Below are 23,547 nucleotides of genomic sequence, written 5' to 3'. Positions count from 1 at the left end.
TTAGTGCTCATAACTATATTTGTCTGTGTGTTAGACACAACAGTTGGAAAAACAATGTACCCTGTTATTTTACCATTTGCAGTTTTGAACAACTGCGTTTCTTTTAGGTTTCTTTTATTTGCACTTTATTTTAGGGTACTGTTTCAACCAGGGGTTGGAACCAAAATTATTTTCCAATCATTTCGTTCTGAACAGAACCATTCTTTTTTGTTGTTCCATTCTACTGTTCCGACCAGCAAAATACAATATTGAACTGATTCAAACCCCCAAAATGTAACGGTTTATGTCATTCCTTTCTGTTCCTTTTTAAATCTCGGAGATATATTTTTTTTCTTCATTTAGCTCAACATTAAATTACTTCACCAATCAGTGAGGATAGAGCAGCTTAAGCTTGCTATGTAGCGGGCAAGCTATAGTTGTTTAGCCTACATGCATTGGACAGACAAGTGCAGGGCAAGAGATGTGACTGACATTTTGTGTGTGGGAAGAGCAAGAGAGGGTGGAGGAGAAGGCTTGGCTTGAAGCACTGGGCATCTTGTTATGACATGCGTTATCTGAATAAGCCCCACGGAATTATACCTATGGAGGAGCGGCTTCCATAAAGGATCTTCCGAGAGTTGTCTTAACGGAGGACCCAAGCTTGTGTGTGCAGAGCGGCACCAGAATTAAAATAAAAACATATCTTGTCCAGTGTGAAAAGTGATAAATATAGTATCGTTAACTAGCATTGAAAAAGTGAATCCATTCTTCTCTAATTAAAAATCGCACTCCCTAATTTCTGAATCATGCTTGTAACGTCACTAGGGTACAGTAGCCTATGTTTCGTGGGGGGAGGGGCAGGTAGCCTGCACACACGCTGGCAAGGGCTTTGCATAGGCCCTTTGTTGCGTTTTATTGTGGGACTGGAAAAAAATGCCCGAAAAGTAAAAGAATGTTATTAACCAGTTCCCATGCTTTTAAAAATAACGGTTCTGTTCCGGAACAGTATGGATAACTTTGGTTCTGAACCAGTTCCAACCCCTGATTTTAACTGGCATTTATTGACCTAATTTGTGATGGAAAAGTATGGGATTGAGATACCAATGGGTTGGGGTTGGGGTTAGGGTTACATTCTTACCTCAACGAATGCAACACAACTGGTGACTAGGTACCAAATGATGCATAGTTGTGCTTCATTTAATGAACTGCAAAGAAATAAAAAGTAATTTGAAGGTCATTTATGTTTTATGACCATTTTACCAAGTAGTTTCACAGAAAATATATTGTCATTTCTGTACCGTTCAAATAAAGCGTCCAGGCTGACTGTGTTTGTGTTGATGTAGGTGGGCGGTCACACCATGCTGCCCATCCGCTGGATGCCTCCAGAGAGCATCATGTACAGGAAGTTCACCACGGAGAGTGACGTGTGGAGTCTGGGCGTGGTCCTCTGGGAGATCTTCACCTACGGCAAACAGCCCTGGTACCAGCTCTCCAACAACGAGGTCAGTCTCACCTCTAAGCTAACCGCAACCCTAACCCCAACTCTCTGACTATACTCTACCTCCATCGTAGCCTGGGTGCCAGTCTGTTTCTGTTCTCTTGCCTTACAACAGTTCCATGAGGAAGTGTCAAGAAAGCAGAACAGACTAGCATCCAGGCTACCGCTAACTGGAGTCTACCCTCACAGTCAGTCCTTTGGCAAAGCTTTCCAACAGAATGGCCAATTATATTTTACAATACCTTTAATCCCCAACCTTGACCCTATCCTGGTTTGTGACTGGATGGAGTACAGCTATGACCGGAAGTGACTTTTCTTAGCAGGTTAGGACAACATTTTAGCTAACCCTAACCCTTTTCGTAACCTGCTACGTTAATTCTTCTAATCCGCTACGTAAGTTCTCCTAACCTGCTACGAAAAATCACTGCTGGTCGTAGCTGTGTTCCACCTAGTCAGAACCCCCTAACCCCTAATCCCATCTCTGGTTACTTCCCTAAAAAAGGTTGTAGCCCCCTAACCCCAAAGCCAAATTGACTCCTAGCCTTAGCTCATACCCCCAAGGCACGTGTATAGATCTGAATGGCTTCCATCTGGTCTATCAGATGGCAAGATGGAGCTATTTCCATACAGCTTGTATATCAGATACTTACTGATCTATACTGAACAAAAATATAAATGCAACACGTAAAGTGTTGGTCCCATGTTTCATGAGCTGAAATAAAAGATCCCAGAAATGTTCCATACACACAAAAAGCTTATTTCTCACAAATGTGTAAGCTGTTAGAGAGCATTTCTCCTTTGCCAAGATAATCCATCCACCTGACAGGTGTCGCATATCAAGAAGCTGTTAAACGGCATGATCATTACGCAGGTGCACCTTGTGCTGGGGACAATATAATGCCACTCTAAAATGTGCAGTTTTGTCACACAAAACAATGATGTCTCACGTTTTGAGGGAGCATGCAATTGGAATGCGGACTGCAAGAAATGTTCACCAGAGCTGTTGCCAGAGAATTGAATGTTAATTTCTCTACCATATGCCGCCTCCAACGTCATTTAAGAGAATTTGGCAGTACGTCCAACCGGCCTCAGAACTGATGGCGACGTGTGGGCGAGCGGTTTGCTAATGTCAACATTGTGAAAAGAGTGCCGCATGGTGGCAGTGGGGTTATGGTATGGGCAGGAATAAGCTACGGACAATGAACACAATTGCATTTTATCAATGGCAATTATCGTGACGAGATCCTGAGGCCCATTGTTGTGCCATTCATCTGCCGCCATCACCTCATGTTTCAGCATGATAATGCACGCCACATGTCGCAAGGATCTGTACACAATTCCTGGAAGCTGAAAATGTCAAAGTTATTCTATGGCCTACATACTCATCAGACATGTCACCCATTGAGTTTTGGATGCTCTGGATCGACGTGTACAACAGCGTGTTCCAGTTCCTGCCAATATCAAGCAACTTCACACAGCCATTGAAAAGGAGTGGGACAACATTCCACAGCCTGATCAACTCTATGCAAAGGAGATAAATGGTGGTCACAGCAGATACTGACTGGTTTTCTGATCCACACCCCTACCTTTTGTTTTAAGGTGTCTGTGATCAACAGATGCATATCTGTATTCCCAGTCAGAGATTAGGGCCTAATTAATTTATTTCAATTTACTGATTTCCTTATATGAACTGTAACTCAGTAAAATCTAAGAAATTGTTGCATTTATACTTTTGTTCAGTGTGCATAAAGTGTGCATAAAGTGATCGTAACCTTGTGTCTCCCCCACACCCACAGGTGATTGAGTGTATTACACAGGGGCGTGTCCTGCAGCGGCCTCGCACCTGTCCCAAAGAGGTGTACGACCTGATGCTGGGGTGCTGGCAGAGGGAACCCCACATGAGACACCACATCAAGGATATCCACAGCTTACTGCTCAACCTAGCCAAGGCCTCTCCTGTCTACCTGGACATCCTCGGCTGAGAGAGAGAGAGAGAGAGTGTGTGTGTGTGTGTGTGTGTGTGTGTGTGTGTGTGTGTGTGTGTGTGTGTGTGTGTGTGTGTGTGTGTGTGTGTGTGTGCGCATTTGAAGCTACGATCAAACTCTTTAAGGCAATCAGAAGATTCCCCAACTATTCCCTTGTGCCCTACCCTCTCCCCCTCTCTCTCTCACTCTCTCTCTCTCATACTTTCTTCCTACTTCTACTCTGTCATGCATCTCTTTACCCACCATCTATTTTCTTCCTGCTCAAGAGACATTAAGAATGGTTTGCAGTGGGAAGGCTTCTCCCATTTCTTCAAAGGCTTTTTAACGGCGCCTAAATGGTCTACTGTAAATGGCTAAGAGGGCTGTACTATAGTATATACGAGCAGGCAGTGGGAGGTGCCATTTGGTCCAATTGGTTTCTGGAAACTCCATCCTTCTGTAAATAAAACCCCTGGAGTCCAGAAGAGGTGCCTCCACTGCAGATGGGTGATTTATTCTCTGTACATAGCGGACATACAGCTACCAGACCCCAGCGATGTCCTGAAAAGACTTGAGACGCATTGCTCCATCTGAGGAGACATAGAAGCAACCAGACTATTATTTCCCCTCATGTCAACAAGGCATGACATAAGACATTTCCCCTCATGCTGACAAACAACAACAAATGAAATGCTATAACTAAGTGGTATTCAAAGTCAGGACAACAAATGGGGGTGGGGGGGGCCAAAAAATTAAGAGCACAGATTATTGTATGGGACAATATAAGATAATTTGAAAAACAACATTTTATTCAGTATATTTATTAATTTGTTTCTTTTCATTTTGGTAAGAGATGAAAATGCAATGAATTTAATGTTAATTGTGAATGTAAAAATTCTATGATTTTAAGGTTGTGTCATAAAATTTTGGGTGGGGTCGTGAGAAATTCTTGGGGGAAAAAATGGGATCCTCATAAATTCTGATGGAAAAAATGGGGTCCCCACTATAAAAGTTCTAACTGAGAAAGAGAGTTTGGGCGGGGTCTGTGTGAGATGGTCCTTTCATTGTCAGTGGTGAGGATCTCCGTTTAGGCGTGGTTGGGTCAACTGTGGTAGAATCATGACACACACACACATCTCCACCTCCTTCTACATAAACACTCAAAAAGCTTCTGAAGGAAATTTAATTGAGCATGTTTTATTATTTTAGTCCCGGCCACAGTGCTTTAGCCACGCAGCCCCAGCCCTTGTCAGTAATGGTGTAATGTATATTTCATTAAGGAGCTCATGTTGGCCATTAGCACAATCTCCCCTCAGACATGTAAGACATTGTTTTATGGGAGGGAAAGGAGATGAGGAAGTGGAGAAGGAGAGAGAGACAGCGAGATAGAGAAGAGTGAAGAGGGAGAGGACGAGGCCTGAATGTCTGCAGGGAAATAGAGAGATAACATCCATCATAGTGCGGTCTGGACAGTTTTAGAACCCACAGCTCTTTACATCACACACCTCGCATTTCTATGGGCTCCTCAACCCCCCCACACACACACACACACACACACACACACACACACACACACACACACACACACACACACACACACACACACACACACACACACACACACACACACACACACACACACACACACACAGAGCATTTTATTGGTTTGGTCATATGCTCATTGCTATTTGTTTTGTTCCATTTATCATTTTTGATATATACTGAATGTTCACCATACGTATTTTGTATTTCTTTTTCCAGTTTTTCTGATACAAATCTTCTGAGGTCTAAGTCAATTCTTTGGTCTGAATCGAGGTCTGAATCAAATTCTGAGTGATTAAATTGATTATGCTGACAGTATTGAGTGTGTATGTGTGCATCCATAATAGTACACTACTTTTGACCAGGGCCCGTATTGGGCTTTGGTCAAAAGTAGTGCATTACATAGGGAATAGGGTGTTATTTTAGACAGACTGTGTGTGGATGTTTGAGTCCTTGCACACAGTCATTGTTGAATTTTCCTGCCTGCCACATGTTACACACAGTAGGTCCAATAGATATCATCCATTCCACAAAGACAGTGGATGTCCTTCTGTACCAGAGCAAATGGAGCAATGCTATACAGGTATTCAACATTGGTCATACAATGATGTTGTGCATTACAAAGCAGCATTGTGTGCAGGGGCCTTCGGTGTGGGTGTAGTTGGCGGTGAGAGAACTGCCAGTGTGAGAAAGAGCACTGTGTGAATACGAATGTGCCATCGAACTAAGGAACCACTCTTAATGCTCTGTGTGGATCTATCCTACATGAACTGGCTAAAGTGGGACATGGAAATGGTTGCTAATGAGGGAAGAAGCTATCAGAGGACTGCAATGGAAGACATTTCTATGTAACTCTCTTCCATCACAATGGACCCAGTCTAAGTCTACTGTACATCCTGGTCCAGTTACTGTTACTAATGGAGCCTTCCCAGAATCCTCTCTGTTGTAGGGTCCAACTACCGATATGCTCTAGGCAATGGGCGGTTCCAATCACAGTGTCATCGATCTCTTTGGTCAGAAATTGACATCTCAAAGGAACTGACAATCACAACCCTCAACAAGTGACCTGTTGCATAGTTATAAACCTCCTCTAGTTACAAATCTCCTTTAGTTACAACCTCATGTTGCATAGTTATAAACCTCCTCTAGTTACAAATCTCCTTTAGTTACAACCTCATCCATGCTGTGAACGTGATAGTCCTAAACATTGGTCTTTAGCTGTGATATACCGTATTACTTTTCTTAAATACAAGAGGACAAAATGAACAAAACTGTATAAATGTTAAAACCCCCTCAGACTGTCACTCTTTAGATTGGAATCTTCTTTGTCTGACAAGGACAAGAGAGATGGACAGTTGCCGTTGGCCACATAACAATGTCTTCTGTTTCACGGCTATACAGTATTTTGCTTGCAAACAAACCTATACAGCCCCATATGACCCTATACAACGTCATACATCCCTATACAACCCCATATATCCCCATACAACCTTATCCAACCCCATACAACCCTATCCAACCCCATACGACCCTATCCAACCCCATACATCCCTATCCAACTCCATACAACCCCATACATCCCTATTACAACCCCATACATCCCAATTACAACCCCATACATCCCTATTACAACCCCATACATCTCTATTTCAACCCCATACATCCCTATTACAACCCCATACATCCCTATTACAACCCCATACATCCCCATTACAACCCCATACAACCCCATACATCCTTATTACAACCCCATACATCCCAATTACAACCCCATACATCCCTATACATCCCTATTACAACCCCATACATCCCTATTACAACCCCATACATCCCTATCCAACCCCATACATCCCTATTACAACCCCATACATCCCTATTACAACACCATACATCCCCATACATCCCTATTACAACCCCATACATCCCTATTACAACCCCATACAACCCTATCCAACCCCATACAACCCTATCCAACCCCATACATCCCTATTATAACCCCATACAACCCCATACATCCCTATCCAACCCTATCCAACCCCATACATCCCTATCCAACCCCATACAACCCTATCCAACCCCATACAACCCTATCCAACCCCATACATCCCTATCCAACCCCATACAACCCTATCCAACCCCATACATCCCTATCCAACCCCATACAACCCTATCCAACCCCATACAACCCTATCCAACCCCATACAACCCTATCCAACCCCATACATCCCTATTACAACCCCATACAACCCTATCCAACCCCATACATCCCTATTACAACCCCATACATCCCTATACAACCCTCCTCCAATGGAACTGAAAACTGTGACTGAGCATTATCCTCTCTGGAACGTATCTTCACTGTCCCTTTATTTCTTCTTTCTTTATGTGTTCTCTCCCAGCTGTTACACTGTCCAACTGTGACCTCCCTGATGGGTCAGTGAGAGGAGTGTGTGTGTGTGTGTGTAGGCTTGGAGCAGAGCAGAACAAAATGTGCTGTATACAACCCATCTGGCTCTGATGGCTTTAGCCTCAGTGCTGTGACAGGTGTTCCATAACGTGTGTAATAATAATGTGATCAGCTTTTCTCAATGAAACGGACAACTCTGTTGTGACACGGTGTCATTAATTAAAGTGTTATGTCTTACCTCATCCTGAGCAGATCTGATGTCTGGTGTCTCTGTGTGAATGAGGGAGTGTTAGCGCAACGAGTGTGTGTTGGGAGTGTTTGAGTACAGTAGCCTATAGAACACAGCTAGAACTTAGAAACAAATGGCCTTTACTAGGACTGCACATTGATGCTTTACAAATCAGTTCTAATGTCACAAAGGGTGATATAACAGATCCTTACATCTAGAGCTTTGCCAAATGTGGCATGATCTTTATAAAACCCTTTATACTGTGACATCTGCTTACAAATCATTTGTGGAGCATGTATATATGTCTGATAAAGGACTAATAAAGGCTTCAACTTTAGTTTGTTTATTACTGTGTTCAGCCTCTAGATCCTATGCTCTCACATACACAGCCAACCCAATTATAGTTATCACAATGGGGTCTGGTCATGTGTGGATGAAGTTTCGAGAGAGTTTTTAAATCCCTCACGCAATTAAGACATTAATATAAGTACCTCTATCTTCTTATTCCACTGAACAAAACCTTTGTCGAAAGTGAAATGAGAAACGTATAAAGGGTAAAATCATCCCCTGTATCGGTGTGCATGCTGTGTGCGTGCAAGGACGAGAGTGAGGGATAGTAGAATTCTCTTTGGTGTGTATAAAATAGAATCTCTGGACTCTGCACTCATAAAAATACTTTTAATCAGTGCACAGAGTAGTGAGGCAGAGAGAGGCCATAAACGCAAATCAATGTCACAGACACACAGAGGAAAAGCCAACAAGCTCTCACAGTCTCACTTCAAATTTAGACGTTCATCCATGTTTCTTAAACATTACATTTTGAAGTGTTTGGTTACTTCTCTGTATCATTCCAAGGTTTAGTATAGGCATTAACTCAGAATTATTAAGGTTAAGCAATAACTCAGAATTCTAAGGTTAGGCATTAAAGTGGAAGTGACAGCATTTTAGCAACATGAAATCTTATTAAAAATCTGTTCATACACACCCCCAGGAAGAATATGACACTTAAAAAAGAAAATCTGACAAGCGATCACTTAGATGTGGCCATTTTCACAATTTGTAGCTATCCAACTTTGGGAATTCAAGTTCTGCTAACATACATTCCTGAGTTATCTCAACACATTTGTCAATGTTGAGTAAACTAGAAATAGTACTGCAGCTAGTTGCCTTGATTTGTTTTTTAACATTGAATCAACTTTTGATTTCAAGTCCTCTCAACTTAAAGATGTGAGGGTATCAGATGAACTATACATTTACGTTGGATGAACTATAATGTAGATGTTTCCTCAACTACGGAATTACTTTGTTATTGACAGATGGCTCTTATTTTTCTATTTTGTTTCAGACAAGCATGTTAACTTTACACTTACAATCCCCTTTGACTAATTTCTAGTTTCAGTCATGATCTAATTACTGGACCAGAAAGTTTTTTTTCTTTCAAATACTTTCTGACTAACCCCAGAATACGTCCTGACTAACCCCAGACTACATCCTGACTAACCCCAGAATACGTCCTGACCAACCCCAGACTACGTCCTGACTAACCCCAGACTACGTCCTGACTAACCCCAGAATACTTTCTGACTAACCCCAGACTACATCCTGACTAACCCCAGACTACGTCCTGACTAACCCCAGAATACGTCCTGACTAACCCCAGACTACGTCCTGACTAACCCCAGAATACTTTCTGACTAACCCCAGACTACATCCTGACTAACCCCAGACTACGTCCTGACTAACCCCAGAATACGTCCTGACTAACCCCAGACTACGTCCTGACTAACCCCAGAATACGTCCTGACTAACCCCAGAATACGTCCTGACTAACCCCAGACTACATCCTGACTAACCCCAGACTACGTCCTGACTAACCCCAGAATACGTCCTGACTAACCCCAGACTACGTCCTGACTAACCCCAGAATACGTCCTGACTAACCCCAGAATACGTCCTGACTAACCCCAGACTACATCCTGACTAACCCCAGACTACGTCCTGACTAATCCCAGAATACGTCCTGACTAACCCCAGACTACATCCTAACCCCAGACTACATCCTGACTAACCCCAGAATACATCATGACTCACCCCAGACTACGTCCTGACTAACCCCAGACTACATCCTGACTAACCCCAGACTACATCCTGACTAACCCCAGACTACGTCCTGACTAACCCCAGACTACGTCCTGACTAACCCCAGACTACGTCCTGACTAACCCCAGAATACGTCCTGACTAACCCCAGACTAGACAATCAGGTACAATAATCTCACTAATGGTTCGAACAAATCCACTTTTTGGCTATATCTGGTGTAATGCATCATATTTTAGTCTATATGTTATAATTGTAAACTGTCCCTGACAAGTATATTGACTAAAATAATGCAGAATACATCTTGCTAAAAGGCACTCCAGAAAACATGTTAATGAGACATGTATTTTAAGCCAACACAGTATTTTAAATTGGGTTTTAGCAAACTAAACTCTTTTGTGTGATCAACTCAGCTATATGTGTTGCAAAGGTAAACTTCAATATTTAAGTTCACACAACATTGTTTTTCAAATTCAACTCACATTGAACAGAAATCATTGGGTTAAAGGAGAATTTCATGTCAACTCAACAATTTCCCAATTTTAAGTCCAGCCAACTTGAATATTTAAGCAACATGGAATTTTCCTAGTTGCATTTTTTTAAAAGTGTAGGTGGAGTTGAAGAGGTAGGATGAAGTGGAGGGAGAGGAGGGAAAGGGCTGGGGGTAGTCGAGGACCTCTTGTCCCCATACAACCTCTGTTCTACAGAGCACCCCTGTGCCTCTCCATTGAGATGTTTTGTGTAGTGTGTAGTGTGTAGTGTGTAGTGTGTGTGTGTCCTAGCAGATGTGGTGCCTCCAATGCCAATGAAGGCAGTTTGACTGGAGCTCAAGAGAGAAGGCTTAATGAATGTTCACAATGTCACCATGGAAACATTTGTTTGATACTTTTTAGGCCAGAGAACGTGCAGTTGGCACTCTCTCTCTGTGTGTGTATGTGCGTGTGTGTGCACGCATGCACGCACGCGTGTGTCTATGTCTGTGTTGGGAGAAGGCACTAGAACAAAAAGGTCCTTTTGTGTTAGAGAGGAAGTTAGAGACGCCACCTTTTGGTTGAAGTGAAAAGTCATCAGTTTACTCTCAACGTGTTCCACAATATTTTACAGTTTTCTTTTCTATCACTTTAGTACTGTTTTTACAAGTAATGTGGTGATGTTTTTGGGAGGCCCAGTGGCCCTGTCTAACTTAGGTGTTTTGATAAAAAAATATCATTATCTGGCTAATAACGGGGGCTTCAAGGGAAACAAATGTGCCGGTACGGTAGAAATGCCAGGGCCGATTTCTGGTCCCAGTCCACACGTGTATGTGCGTCCGTGCTTGCGTGTGTGCATGTGTTGCATACTGCTCATCAAGCTTTGATTGTTTTAATCATGCATTATTACAATACAAGGGCAAAAACCAAAATGTGCACCCCTTGGGGTCCCAAGGACCGAGTTTGGGAAAGCTGTAAGAGTTGAGTACCCGTGGTATAAAGAAAGACAAGAATACAACAGAAAGCAGAAAGTGCATTTTTGTGGGGAAGGGGACTAGACATGTGAATAGGTGACTATTGAAAATTCCTCTGCCTTTGTGAGACTTTACTTTCTGACTGCACTTCTTTAGTATCTTTTTAGGTGTCTTTGACACGGAAAAGCCTGCGGCTATATTAAGATTCATAAGCCAAATGATCGTTTGTAATGTAACACACATATTGATACAGACAGATGTCTAGACTGCCTCCACATGTACCCTCTCATATTTTCATACAGACATATCCTCCGGTTGCCATGGTGATCCTTAATTATACTGAAGTAAGGCTTCATTGTTGTGGCCAAATAAAGTGCTCACTATTGATTGCAATTAGGAAATGTATCTACTATAATGCAATTCTTAATAATACGTGCAGAGTAAAATAACTCAGGCACATGGTTGAAGAGGTGGTGGTTAGGGCTGGGCTGTGCGATAAATCAATATCAATAATTATCGAGGTAATTACTTCCGTCAATAACGATATAAAGACTTTTAGATTCATTTTCGATCATGTCGATGTAGAATAATTAGGTACAGCAGTCCATTTCACCTCTGACGCAGCAGGACATGCGGAGAAGTGACAATATGCACGTGGAGAGGTATACGCCCACTAAAAACCACTTGGCACCTCGAGTGATGGAGGAGCCACTGTTAACCTCAAAATGAGAAGGAGAAGGAGAAGCTTCCAACGAAGAAATGATTGATAAAAAAGGTTAAACTGTTTCAGTAATTTGGAAGTGGTTTGGCTTTTTTAAGTCCGACAAAGAGCAGAGCAATTTTCGGTGCAAATTGTGTCGTGGACAGGGGCTACGAAGTCTGGTAAAAGTACACACCTTTTTCATCTGAAGCAAAATCACTCTTTGGAACATGCAGGAAGTTTGAGTTTGCGCCACGGTATTGATAAACGCCCCTCAAGCTCCAGGTCAATCTAGGGATGTTTGCCTGAAGCAGTCAACATTATGCCCTACAAACAAACATCGAAAAGACAAAGACATCACAAATGCTATTATGCATTGTATTGCTAAGGACATACTACCAATTAGCACAGTCGAAAAGGAAGGTTTCAAGAGGCTTATGAATTTAATTGACCCCAGGTACGTGCTCCCTGGCCGCAAACATGGAACAATTTTCCTTCAAGTATAATTTTATGTGTAGTCACATAATAGATTTTTTTTTAACCTTTATTTAACTAGGCAAGTCAGTTAAGAACAACTTCTTATTTACAATGACAGCCTATCGGGGAACAGTGGGTTAACTGCCTTGTTCAGGGGTTGAACAACAGATTTTTACCTTGTCAGCAAAACACCAGTCTCAACGTCAACAGTGAAGAGGCGACTCAGGGATGCTGACGTTCTAGGCAGAGTTCCTCTGTCCAGTGTCTGTGTTCCTTTGCCAATCTTAATCTTTTCTTTTTATTGGCCAGTCTGACTAGAAGGCCAGTATCCCGGAGTCGTCTCTTCACTGTTGACGTTGAGACTGGTGTTTTGCGGGTACTATTTAATGAAGCTGCCAGTTGAAGACTTGTGAGGCATCTGTTTCTCAAACTAGACACTCTAATGTACTTGTCCTCTTGCTCAGTTGTGCACCGGGGCCTCCCATTCTTCTTTTTATTCTGGTTAGAGCCAGTTTGCGCTGTTCTGTGAAGGGAGTAGTACACAGCGTTGTACAAGATCTTAAGTTTCTTGCCAATTTCTCACATGGAATAGCCTTCATTTCTCAGAACAAGAATAGACTGACGAGTTTTGGAAGAAAGTTATTTGTTTCTGGCCATTTTGAGCCTGTAATTGAACCCACAAATGCTGATGCTCCAGATACTCAACTAGTCTAAAGAAGGCCAGTTTTATTGCTTCTTTAATCAGAACAACAGTTTTCAGCTGTGCTAACATACTTGCAAAAGGGTTTTCTAATGATCAATTAGCCTTTTAAAATTATAAACTTGTATTAGCTAACACAACGTGCCATTTGAACACAGGAGTGATGGTTGCTGATAATGGGCCTCTGTACGCCTATGTAGATATTTCCTAAAAATAATCAGCCATTTCCAGCTACAATAGTCATTTACAACATTAACAATGTCTACACTGTATTTCTGATAAATTTTATGTTATTTTAATGGACAAAAAATTTGCTTTTCTTTCAAAAACAAGGACATTTCTAATTGACCCCAAACTTTTGAACGGTAGTGTATGTGCTGAAAATATTAAATACATTTTACTGTATGCATCCATTTGTTTATGGTGATTGCCTACGGAGCTGTGAAGGGAACGGCACCTCCATACCTTCAGGCTCTGATCAGGCCCTACACCCAAACAAGTCATCCACCTCTGGCCTGCTGGCCCCCCTACCTCTGAGGAAGCACAGTTCCCGCTCAGCCCAGTCAAAACTGTTCGCTGCTCTGGCACCCCAATGGTGGAACAAGCTCCCTCACGACGCCAGGACAGCGGAGTCAATCACCACCTTCCGGAGACACCTGAAACCCCACCTCTTTAAGGAATACCTAGGATAGGATAAAGTAATCCTTCTAACCCCCCCCCCTTAAAAGATTTAGATGCACTATTGTAAAGTGGTTGTTCCACTGGATATCATAAGGTGAATGCACCAATTTGTAAGTCGCTCTGGATAAGAGCGTCTGCTAAATGACTTAAATGTAAATGTAAATGTTTACCTTGTGACTGCTAAAAAGATAATATAAATATTGAGGAGACTTAGAAAGACGTGGAATCACCACGGCGACAACAAGAAGAGGACGATAACAATAAAGGTTGTCAGTGGACATGGACTGAAAATTAGCAAGACAAAGAGGGAAAGACAAAGAGAGAGAGAGGGATGGTCTTTTGACGGCGATTCATGCACATTGGTTATGACTGCCCTGTGCCAGGAACATAATGAGTCAACTGATCAATGACCCGGTCGATGCGAGCTGTTTTGACATTGTACATTAAGCACTAACTAATTGCTAGATTGCTAAATGCTTTTAAAAAAACATATCCAGAACAATCAATAATGCAATCTCTCACACTCACACACACTTGAGCGCACACACACACACACACACACACACACACACACACACACACACACACACACACACACACACACACACACACACACACACACACACACACACACACACAATACTGCCAGGGACAGGCAAGGAGAGAGGAGTTGTTGTGGTCCATGAACATGAGCGTTGTGGTTTAGGACTAACTGTGATTTTGGTTGGGTTTCATTCTCAGTGGAATTGTTGATTTGGTTCACAGCTTGGGTTGACCACCATCCATTTAAAGAGCTCAATGGAAGTGAAAGGTGGTTTAACGTTAAATGTGTTTAATGTACATAGTGTGTGTGTGTGTGTGGTTGCGCGAGTGTATGAGTTCTTGATAATTGCGTACTGATGATTTCGTAGGTCAGGGAAAGTGAGAACATGATTTATCTCAGAGTAACAAGGTCAGTGTGAGTAAGAGAGTGTGTTTGTGTGTGTAATATGGTGAGGGACATTGTGAATGATAATCCAGTCAATCACTTTCCTTACAAGAAAGAGGAATTAAAAAATCCTTGTCAATTCATTCAATTGAAATTCACTTCCTGGATGGAAAATTGCCCATTGTTTTCTATACGGCTTGATCGAATTGAACATTTCATTTACTCCACCTTGCTTCATAGTGTGGCTGACATTTTTTATTTTCAAAATGTGAAAATAGTGTAAAGTCCTGTGTTGCCGTCTCAGCATGTTCTGATCCGTACAACAATCGATGAAGCCCCTCCCATCACAAGCCGCCCATCACGACCACGCTCACTATCTGTTACCCTCTTCATGTTATGGTTGAGTTCCATATGAAATTGGATCATGTGGTCACCTGGAACACTGTGAATCAAATCAAATCAAAGCAGAAGAAGCAGACAGAAGATTGATGCCAAGTTAAAAAAAGCTGCACACTGGAAAACCACCTAACCACTGCTGCCCTGGGAGAGGGAGGCTTCATTAAACCCACACAAATAACACTGATCCACGGTCAGGTACAAGAGGATCACAGGAGTGTGATGAAAGGAGAACCACACTTTTAGCACTGACTTCGGGTCAGATATCAAATGGATCACACAGGTTTATTCATAAAGGTCCAAAACAAGCACACAACACTGACTTGGCTCCATAATAGGCCTTACAACAATAACCTTGCTAATGTTGATGTAACGTTGCTATCCCCACGTCCCCCTCCCTTGTGTGCATCTCCCCACAGCCCCCCCCCCTCCCCACAGCCCCCCCTTCCCAAGCTCCAAGTTGTCTCCCGTGCCTTCCTTCCTCCCATCTCCCTCCAGTAGCAATTACACAGATAAATTATTAATCATTATGATAATCAATCAATAATGCTCTTTCTATAGCGCTTAATAATTGACATATCCAGAAAGAACCTTTAGCCTTCGTAGAGTGTGTGTGAATTTGTTCAATGCTATTTTAAGCTTAAGGGTTAGGTTTAGGGTTTTGGGGTTACGGTTAGGGTTAGGGTTTTGGGGTTAGGGTTTGTTTTAAAGTTAGATTAAGGGGTAGGGTTAGGTTTAGGGAATATGGATTTTTAATGGTCTAACATTTTTACTCACAAAAAGTCCAGAAATGTCATGAAAATAAAGCAGTGTGTGTGTGTTCATAAGACAGTAAATGTTTCCAGGGTAATAATGTGATCTTTCTATAGTATGGCTCTAGGCCACATAAACCAGGGCCAGAATAAAACCATGACACAGATGCAGGTTTCTCTAATCACAGCCAGCCTTTCTCACTCTAACCGTCTAATCTGAGCAACAAACCCATGCACAAACATCCATCTCTAGAGACTAGACTTGCCCTCTCTATCTACAGTACCATCATGGTTTGTTTTGGAGGTACTGCATTGGCTCTTATGAGGAGTGCCAGACACCTTAGATATGACAAACATCAAGGCCTGTATGCATAAAGCATCTCAGAGTAGGAGTGCTGATCTAGAAGTCTGGGTAATCAAAAATAATCTTGCTCAGGTATCCCTCAACACTGACCTTTTTAAACTCTTAACCAAACACTGTGATATCTAACGCAGTGAAAAGGAGACGACACTTGAACACCCTCAGGGGGAGCAGAGGCTTGTGGGAGATTAGTGTTGTAATGACGGGTTCCTCTGGGGCTTCCTGTCACAACTAAACAACTGGAGGCTCAAGGAGATTTCAGCACCAATACCAACGCCTCTATCAGAACAGCTTGCGGTAAAAACAAACATGTCCTCTCATTGACTCTTGCCGGCTTAATCATGGGGCGTGTCTGCCCAAGGTTGCAAATTCATGGGGTGAATAGTTATATTGCTGCAAACTGTGTGTACGGGGCCTCTGTCCCTGACCCCTCAACACTGCACCCTAAATGACCTGCTAGCAGGACCTTTCAGACAAGAATGTTAAGCTCAAACTATGGTTCTGATTGTTGTGACTTGTTGTGATGGAAGTGAAGAGTTATTGATTGACAACTCTGTAATTCCTTACTAAACATACTGTATTTCTTTCACCTGTCACATGTCCAGCAGCTATGCTCTTCTTCCCTCACCTGTTATTCTCTGGCCAGTTAAAGACCTGCACATGTTTGATAGGGCTGGTGGTGGGAGTGGGTGTGAGAGAGTGAGTCAGTGTGAGTGAGTCAGTGTGAGTGTAAGCGTGAGAGAGAGAGAGTGAGATGCTCTCCGTTACTCTCGAAGTCTATCAGTCAAATCAAATCAAATTTATATAGCCCTTTTTACATCAGCTGATATCTCAAAGTGCTGTACAGAAACCCAGCCTAAAACCCCAAACAGCAAGTAATGCAGGTGTAGAAGCACGGTGGCTAGGAAAAACTCCCTAGAAAGGCCAAAACCTAGGAAGAAACCTAGAGAGGAACCAGGCTATGAGGGGTGGCCAGTCCTCTTCTGGCTGTGCCGGGTGGAGATTATAACAGAACATGGCCAAGATGTTCAAATGTTCATAAATGACCAGCATGGTCAAATAATAATAATCACAGTAGTTGCCGAGGGTGCAACAAGTCAGCACCTCAAGAGTAAATGTCAGTTGGCTTTTCATAGCCGATCATTGAGAGTATCTCTACCGATCCTGCTGTCTCTAGAGAGTTGAAAACAGCAGGTCTGGGACAGGTAGCACGTCCGGTGAACAGGTCAGGGTTCCATAGCCGCAGGCAGAACAGTTGAAACTGGAGCAGCAGCACAGCCAGGTGGACTGGGGACAGCAAGGAGTCATTATGCCAGGTAGTCCTGAGGCATGGTCCTAGGGCTCAGGTCCTCCGAGAGAGAGAATTAGAGAGAGCATACTTAAATTCACACAGGACACTGGAGAAATACTCCAGATATAACAGACTGACCCTAGCCCCCCGACACATAAACTACTGCAGCATAAATACTGGAGGCTGAGACAGGAGGGATCAGAAGACACTGTGGCCCCATCCGATGATACCCCCGGACAGGGCCAAACAGGCAGGATATAACCCCACCCACTTTGCCAAAGCACAGCCCCACACCACTAGAGGGATATCTTCAACCACCAACTTACCATCCTGAGACAAGGCCGAGTATAGCCCACAAAGATCTCCGCCACGGCACAACCCAAGGGGGGGCGCCAACCCAGACAGGAAGACCACGTCAGTGACTCAACCCACTCAAGTGACGCACCCCTCATAGGGATGGCATGGAAGAACACCAGTAAGCCAGTGACTCAGCCCCTGTAATAGGGTTAGAGGCAGAGAATCCCAGTGGAGAGAGGTGAACCGGCCAGGCAGAGACAGCAAGAGCGGTTCGTTGCTCCAGAGCCTTTCCGTTCACCTTCACACTCCTGGGCCAGACTACACTCAATCATAGGACCTACTGAAGAGATGAGTCTTCAGTAAAGACTTAAAGGTTGAGACCGAGTCTGCATCTCTCACATGGGTAGGCAGACCATTCCATAAAAATGGAGCTCTATAGGAGAAAGCCCTGCCTCCAGCTGTTTGCTTAGAAATTCTAGGGACAATTAGGAGGCCTGCGTCTTGTGACTGTAGCGCACGTGTAGGTATGTACGGCAGGACCAAATCGGAAAGATAGGTAGGAGCAAGCCCATGTAATGCTTTGTAGGTTAGCAGTAAAACCTTGAAATCAGCCCTTGCCTTAACAGGAAGCCAGTGTAGGGAGGCTAGCACTGGAGTAATATGATCAAATTTTCTGGTTCTAGTCAGGATTCTAGCAGCCGTATTTAGCACTGAAGTTTATTTAGTGCTTTATTTAGTGCTTTATTTAGTGCTTTATCCGGGTAGCCAGAAAGTAGAGCGTTGCAGTAGTCCAACCCAGTCCTACTTTAACTCGCAGTTTAACTATGCTCATGAGAGGGTGTGTGTGTGTGTGTGTGTGTGTGTGTGTGTGTGTGTGTGTGTGTGTGTGTGTGTGTGCGCGCCAGTGTTTCTCTTGGAGCCTGCTTGCCCCCTGCTTTAACCTGAAGGTTATTGCTTTTAACTCAGATGGTGTCCATCGACATCCCAGTCGACCTGGGCAGGATCCGCTGACATAGGACTAGCCCGTCAGTCATCAGCTAATGTCCATCAGTCACTCACTCCATCACTAACATCCCAGCTAGTACATTTGGAAGTTGTGGGAATGGAATGTTTTTTTAAACGTTCTGAGAATGGAATGTATGTTTTTACATAACATTCTTAGAACATTCTCTGAACGTTACTAAAGTTCTCTTGTGGTTTTTAAGTCAAGTTTTCTTAACGTTCCCTGAACAATTTGAGAACATGGCTTCAAATAGAATCATGAGGAAACCTGTAGGAAACGTTCTGGTGAAGTACTGAAATTCTCACAGAAGAACGTTGTTTCTTAACGTTTTCTGAACTATTTGAGAACATGCCTAATTTCAAACTAGTCGGAAAACATTTCTAGATCATTACCAAAAAAGTAACGAAATATCAAGAAAATTGTTTTTGTCAATTTCCTTAAATATTCCAAAGCCAAGCAACTATCCTGCACCATTACCAGAAAGTTGTGGGAAGGTTGTATGCAAAATAACCATAATAGGACAAACACGCTTTCACCAAGCTCTAAGAAAACATACGGATTTCAGAACGTTATTGTCACGGAAGTCGTATAAAGTGGACCAAAATGCAGCGGGAGTCTATATACTCATCTTCTTTTTTATTGGCAGAAAGAAGGAAAACCAAAACACACGTATACAAAAACGACGACGACAAACAGTCCTGTAAGGCATACAGCTATACACGAAACAACTACCCACAAAATCCCATAGAAAAAACACCCCTCTTAAATAGGACCTTCAATTAGAAGCAACTAGGAGCAGCTGCTTCCAATTGAAGGTCAACCCAACAAACACCACATAGAAATAGACATACTAGAACTGACATAGAAATAGACTAACAAGAACATAACCCAACAAACCCCGAAACACTCTAAACAAACACACCACTGCCACGTCCTGAATTAACTACAATAACAAATAACCCGTTATACTGGTCAGGACGTGACAGTTATGTGCTATTTAGGATACATGTTCCTTTTTCTTCGCCCTCTCTCTTTGGCACTCACACTCTTTCACATCTCAACATTGTCCTCATACGTAAATGTGAGTTTGACCTCTGGTACCCTAGACATTGGAAAGACTACAGAATAAATAACCAGCCCCTGGGTAATACATTGTCTCATGAGTCTGTTTTCAACAGAGTTATAAACTAGGGCACAAAAATACTACATTATGTATGTTATTATTTTTAACTGTCTCATCTATCACCAGGCCAGTGAGAGCTCTGGCTATAGGGCACCACTTCCTGTTCTCCCACAATGACAACCTGATAGGCCGGAGAGAGAAAGAGGGAGAGAGAGAGAAAGACAAAGAGGGAGAGAGAGAGAGACAGCCCCAGCTCTTTTTATTTTATTTACCTTTATTTAACTAGGCAAGTCAGTTAAGAACAAATTCTTATTTTCAATGACGGCCTCGGAACAGTGGGTTAAATGCCTTGTTCAGGGGCAGAACGACAGATTTTTACCTTGTCAGCTCGGGGATTCGATCTTGCAACCTTTCGATTACTAGTCCAACGCTCTAACCACTAGGCTACCTACAGCCCCAGGTTTGCACATTTGCACATTACAAAATATAAGTAGTGTTTGTACTATACTCTAATGCAGGGAAACTTACATCTGTTTTACCTCATTTCTACCAGCATGTTACATATGCAAAAAAAAGAAACTCTAGACCACCTTTACTCCACACACAGAGACACATACACAGCTCTCCCTCGCCCTTCATTTGGCAAATCTGATTCCTGCTTACAAGCAAAAACTAAAGCAGGAAGTACCAGTGACTCACTAAATACAGAAGTGGTCAGATGAAGCAGATGCTAAGCTACAGGACTGTTTTGCTAGCACAGACTGGAATATGTTCCGGGATTCATCTAATGGCATTGAGTAGTACACCACATCAGTCACTGGCTAAATCAATAAGTGCATCGATGACGTGGTCCCCACAGTGACCATACATACATACATACATACCCCAACCAGAAGCCATGGATTACAGGCAAAATCCGAGCTAAAGGGTAGAGCTGCCACTTTCAAGGAGCGGGACTTTAACCCGGACGCTTATAAGAAATCCTGCTATGCCCTCCGACGAACCATCAAACAGGTGAAGCTTCAATACAGGACTAAGATTGAATCCTACTACACCAGCTTGCAAACTATTATGAACTACAAAAGGAAGCACAGCCGTGAGCTGCCCAGTGACACGAGCCTACCAGATGAGCTAAATGACTTCTATGCTCGCTTCGAGCAACACTGAAGCATGCATGACAGCACCAGCTGTTCTGGACGACTGTGTGATCACACTCTCCAAAGCCGATGTGAGTAAGACCTTTAAACAGGTCAACATTCACAAGGCCGCGGGGCCAGACAGATTACCAGGACGTGTACTGCGAGAATGCGCTGACCAACTGCCAAGTGTCTTCACTGACATTTTCAACCTGTCCCTGGCCGAGTCTGTAATACCAACATGCTTCAAGAAGACCCCCATAGTCCCTGTGCCCAAGAACACTAAGGTAACCTTCCTAAATGACTACTGACCCGTAGCACTCACGTCTGTAGCCATGAAGTGCTTTGAAAGGGTGGTCATGGCTCACATCAACACCATTATCCCAAAAACCCTAGACCTACTCCAATTTGCATACCGCCCCAACAGATCCACAGATGACGCAATCTCTATTGCACTCCACACTGCCCTTTTCCACCTGGACAAAAGGAACACCTACGTGAGAATGCTATTCATTGACTACAGCTCAGCGTTCAACACCATAGTGCCCTCAAAGCTCATCACTAAGCTAAGGACCCTGGGACTGAACACCTCCCTCTGCAACTGGATCCTGGACTTCCTGACAGGCCGCCCCAAGGTGGTAAGAGTAGGTAACAACACATCTGCCACTCTGATCCTCAACACGGGGGCCTCTCAGGGCTGTGAGCAGCAATGAGACAGCCTATAGGGAGGTCAGAGACCTGGCATTGTGGTGCCAGGATAACAACCTTTCCCTCAACGTGATCAAGACAAAGGAGATGGTCGTGGACTACAGGAAAAGGAGAGCCAAGCACACCTCCATTCTCATCGACAGGGCTGTAGTGGAGCAGGTTGAGAGCTTCAAGTTCCTTGGTGTCCACATCACCAATGAACTGTCATGGTTCAAACACACCAAGACAGTCGTGAAGAGGGCACGACAACGCCTATTCCCCCTCAGGAGACTGAAAAGATTTGGCTTGGGTCCTCAGATCCTCAAAAAGTTTGACAGCTACACCATCGAAAGCATCCTGACTGGTTACATCACCGCCTGGTATGGCAACTGCTCGGCCTCCGACCACAAGGCACTTCAGAGGGTAGTGCGTACGGCTCAGTACATCACTGGGGCCAAACTTCCTGCCATCCAGGACCTCTAATATCAGGCGGTGTCAGAGGAAGGCCCTAAAAATTGCCAAAGACTCCAGCCACCCTAGTCAGAGTCAGTTCTCTCTGCTCTCTGCTACCACACAAGTCTAGGTCCAAAAGGCTTCTAAACAGCTTCTACCCCCAAGCCATAAAACTCCTGAACAGCTAACCAAATAGCTCCCTGGACTATTTGCATTGATTGCATTCATTTCAAACTTCACATTTCTCCATTAAAGGCTACTTATCGTAATGAACGATGTCAGCAAAATGCCTGCGATAATTAATCGGTATGATCAGTGTCGATCATTTTCGGTTTATCGTCCCAGCTCTAGCCTGTACCCCATCCCTATCTCATTACCACAACTCACGTTCCTGTTCCATTCACATCCCATTTTAAGGGCCTGTTCCATTCACATCCCATTTTAAGGGCCTGTTCCATTCACATCCCATTTTAAGGGCCTGTTCCATTCACATCCCATTTTAAGGGCCTGTTCCATTCACATCCCATTTTAAGGGCCTGTTCCATTCACATCCCATTTTAAGGGCCTGTTCCATTCACATCCCATTTTAATTGGTCTCGAGAATTGTGTTTATTTGCATATGCATGTGAATAAGGATCGCATCGGAGGAGAGGGGGATAGAATGTAGATGGAGAGAAAAGAAAAACATTTGTGAGGAGGCTGAATGAATAACACGCTGGACGGGAGTAAGCGCGTCCTAGAAAATAGGTCTACAGTTACCGTGGCAACGTGAGGTTGAAGTCAGCTCCGCTTTCCACATAACCAATTATGCCCATGTGAGAATGTCAGAGACGAAGTGTGTGTGTGTGTGTGGATTTTTTTAAAGCTTTTGTTGAAGGTCTGATGGCCAGTTTGGCAGGGACAAAGTATACAGTTGGGCACGGACACTTATGTTAATTACCCATGTCGTGGAAGGGCCTCAGCTTAGGCCAATAAGAGTCGGTGAGACTGAAAGCCGTGCATGGCGCCCAAGTGATGTGTGTGTGGGTGTGATGAACATGGCGATCTTCGGCAGCAGCTGAATGCCCCCCCCCATCGTCAGACAGAGAGAAGCCGGAACTGTAATTGGGTTGGGGGCGGAGGACGTCTTTTAGTTCTTTCACCCCATTTCCGAGCGTGTGATTGACACTGGGGAGGGCAGGCAGAAACAGGAAGTGGGGCGTAGGGCTGAAAGACGAAAGAGGCTGTTGATGCTCTGCATCTCTGATTAACATTTTCCTCCACTACTACTCCTCCTCCTAACACAAGGCTCTCTCAGTGTCCTGCAGCTTTTCTCTTCTCCTCCGCTGTCACTTTGCCCATCAGCGGCACAATGCGATAACAGAGAGAGAGGTTGACTGCATGTCCTCCAGACAGGTGGCTC

At 43.5% G+C, this 23,547-nt stretch overlaps 1 protein-coding gene across 3 annotated transcripts in view; it reads left to right on the top strand.

Moving 5' to 3' along the window:
- The window catches only part of ntrk2a (neurotrophic tyrosine kinase, receptor, type 2a), a 56,918-nt gene extending 51,617 nt beyond the window's left edge, over positions 1-5,301 (top strand). For all 3 annotated transcript variants that reach the window (XM_045706691.1, XM_014172161.2, XM_014172160.2), the window contains exons 17-18: positions 1,323-1,481; positions 3,274-5,301. In XM_045706691.1, the coding sequence (XP_045562647.1) occupies positions 1,323-1,481; positions 3,274-3,459 (345 nt within the window). In that variant the 3' untranslated portion in view covers positions 3,460-5,301. The remainder of the gene's footprint in view (positions 1-1,322; positions 1,482-3,273) is intronic.
- The last annotated feature ends 18,246 nt before the right edge of the window (positions 5,302-23,547 follow it).

Source organism: Salmo salar, chromosome ssa24, assembly GCF_905237065.1.
Source record: "Salmo salar chromosome ssa24, Ssal_v3.1, whole genome shotgun sequence".
In the NCBI taxonomy this organism is placed as follows: Eukaryota; Metazoa; Chordata; class Actinopteri; order Salmoniformes; family Salmonidae; genus Salmo; species Salmo salar.
This window is presented reverse-complemented; position numbering and strand designations above follow the sequence as displayed.